This window comes from Cucurbita maxima, unplaced genomic scaffold (assembly GCF_002738345.1).
Source record: "Cucurbita maxima cultivar Rimu unplaced genomic scaffold, Cmax_1.0 Cma_Scf00012, whole genome shotgun sequence".
Lineage (NCBI taxonomy): Eukaryota > Viridiplantae > Streptophyta > Magnoliopsida > Cucurbitales > Cucurbitaceae > Cucurbita > Cucurbita maxima.
In genome coordinates, this window is record NW_019272028.1 from 2,806,268 (window position 1) to 2,808,786 (window position 2,519).

The 2,519-nt window shown below is 31.8% G+C and overlaps 1 protein-coding gene across 1 annotated transcript in view; it reads right to left on the reverse strand.

The window, feature by feature from the left end:
• Positions 1-2,519, reverse strand: part of LOC111487186 (exocyst complex component SEC6) — a 15,319-nt gene that overhangs the window by 5,482 nt on the left and 7,318 nt on the right. Inside the window, exons 12-15 of the mRNA XM_023134483.1 lie at positions 1,666-1,721; positions 1,309-1,417; positions 459-599; positions 176-355 (exon numbers count right to left, since the gene is read on the reverse strand). Coding sequence (XP_022990251.1) covers positions 176-355; positions 459-599; positions 1,309-1,417; positions 1,666-1,721 — 486 coding nt within the window. The remainder of the gene's footprint in view (positions 1-175; positions 356-458; positions 600-1,308; positions 1,418-1,665; positions 1,722-2,519) is intronic.

Genomic DNA, 2,519 nt, shown 5'->3' on the forward strand with positions numbered 1-2,519 from the left:
AAAAAAAAAAAAAAAAAAAAAAAAAAAAAAAAAAAAAAAAAAACTGGCTCAATAACCATTTAAAAAAGGAATAATAGTAACAAAAGGGAAAAGGTGCATGTTATACTTAATAAGCTAATGAAATTTTAGTAGTAGTTAAAGTTACATCATGAGTGCAACAAAATTTCTAACGCACCTGAATAATAGCCAAGGAAATTCTGTAAAGCATGACATCCGTGCTATTATCACGAACAATTTGTACTTGCTCACCTAGGATCCTAAACAAATCAACAGCTGCAGGTGTATACAGCTTGCCATCTTCAGTTTTTTTGGGTGGTTGAACCTTATCAGCCTCCAAGATATTCAAGTACCATTTCTAGGAATCATAAGAACCAACAATGGTAACAGCTGAAAATGATCAGTGACTCCAACATCATAATCCTTAAAATTATTATAGACAGATCGTATTATGTCATTACCCTTGTAGTAGCTTGCATTCTTTCAACATAAGAATTCATCAGGGGATCCATAGCACCACTCTCAGAACATACTTGGGCCAGGGACTCATCAACACCTAGTCCAATCAGGTTATCTTGATACTCTACAACCCAACCAGTAACCTAACTCCAGTAGCGAGGGAAGAAAAGTAAAATTTAGAAACGAAGATTTTCATGTGATGATAAACACTCAAATAACATGATATCATTTAAAATTGTGGTAGCCGAATCATTCCTAAAGAAGGAACTGGAGATTTTAGCAAATTACTGCACTTTTTGTTCTCTTTGCAAGAAAGCTATTAATGACAAATATGTATGCTGCAAATCCTACTGAAAGTGCTCAATAATAAATATCCAGAAACAATTTGTTCAGACTAGCAAGGTCAACCCATTTGGCATATATATAGAACAGTGCCAATATGATTTGAAAATATTATGACCAAAGCTGGGGAAAAATCCCCTCTTCTTCCACGGGGATATACAATATCACAAAATCTATGAATTAATCAAGCTGTGTATTTCATAGAATCCTTGGTACAAGTTTTTGTTCAACACAAAATGAAATATCGATGACCTTAAGAAGCAAACTATTATGAGATCTCTTTTCTTTATCCCGTACTAATCAATATACTGAAGTAGGATTCTGTGTTATCTGCTGAGTACTATATAAAAAAATGTATGTTAGTTATCCAATCAAAACCAAAAACCATGGTCTCTGCCCACAGGAAGGACCACTTTAGATGGAATCCAGAAGTCAAGGGCAACATTCATCGCCTTAAAAAGGATCAGAGATATAAGATGAAAAAACTGACAGCTTAGACAAAACCAGTACCTTTAAAATTTCTATATTGGTCAAGTCATTTGCCCTGTCACTGAGTAATCTGAGCATCTGAATGAACCTTTCAGTGTACAGATTGACCATGAGTTGGAATATCTCATATCTACAAAAGCATAATATCAGAAGTTGGAAGGTTAATTTATTTAAAACTAAAAATGATAATTTTATCCAAAGAAACAAGGTATCTTATCAGCTACCAAGAAATTTCAAATCATAGTCTTTACAAGCTAAAATGAGGAAGCACAAATCCAGTTACAGCGGATCTTTTGTTGGGCTTAAAGAAGGTCTTGTTTCTTACGCAAAATAATGATAAATATATAAGTCTAAAGGAGAGCAATCAGACAAGCAAACCTTGGAGGGAAACAAGGAGCCACGTAGTCGTAGACATCACCAAGCTCTTCTCCAATCTAAAACGTGAAAAATTGTAATGGCAAGAGGAAGATTAAAAAAAGAGTCTAATATATAATATGATACTAGAAGAATAACCAAGTGAATACAAGTCACCATTGGAAACTCATCAAAGACGTTTAAAAGTGAATAATAACCAAGTGACCTCTAAGGCTTGAGCAATGATTTTAATTTGTCTGAATGGTCCACAATCCACATGGGGTCTTCTTCTTTTGTAAATAAACTGTCTGAGGTCTTTAAGAAAAATAAAAATCAAGGCTAAATATATATTTTACTTCATAATGTTTGGTTTTATTCCCTTATTTGGACATCGATCTTTTAAACAATTCTAATTCATCATTTATGCATTGAAAGGTTCTCCATTAAATCTTTGCAACCACTAAATGTCAAAAGAATGAGAATACATCAATTTAAAATTGGTGTCATTAGGAGGTTGTAATTTGTTGATAAAGCAATTTTTTTAATGGGTTAACTTTTTTGAACAAAAAGCAATTTCAGGTCAAGTAAGTTACTGCATGCTAATTGATATGAAAGGAGTAAATTTGTTAGTTAGTGAATGGCATGTCTGTTTCACCAATTTAAAACATATGGTATTTTTCTACTGAATTAATGAAGTGTATTTTATCATTACATCTTCATTTTCGTTAGTTAAATCATTTTTACGACAAAGGAATTATTTGAAAATATTCAATACATTATACATAAGGGAAGAAATATTTGAAGATTCGGGACCAATCTAAAAATAAATATATTTAAAAAAAAAAAAAAAAAAAAAAAAAAAAAAAAAAAAAAAAAAA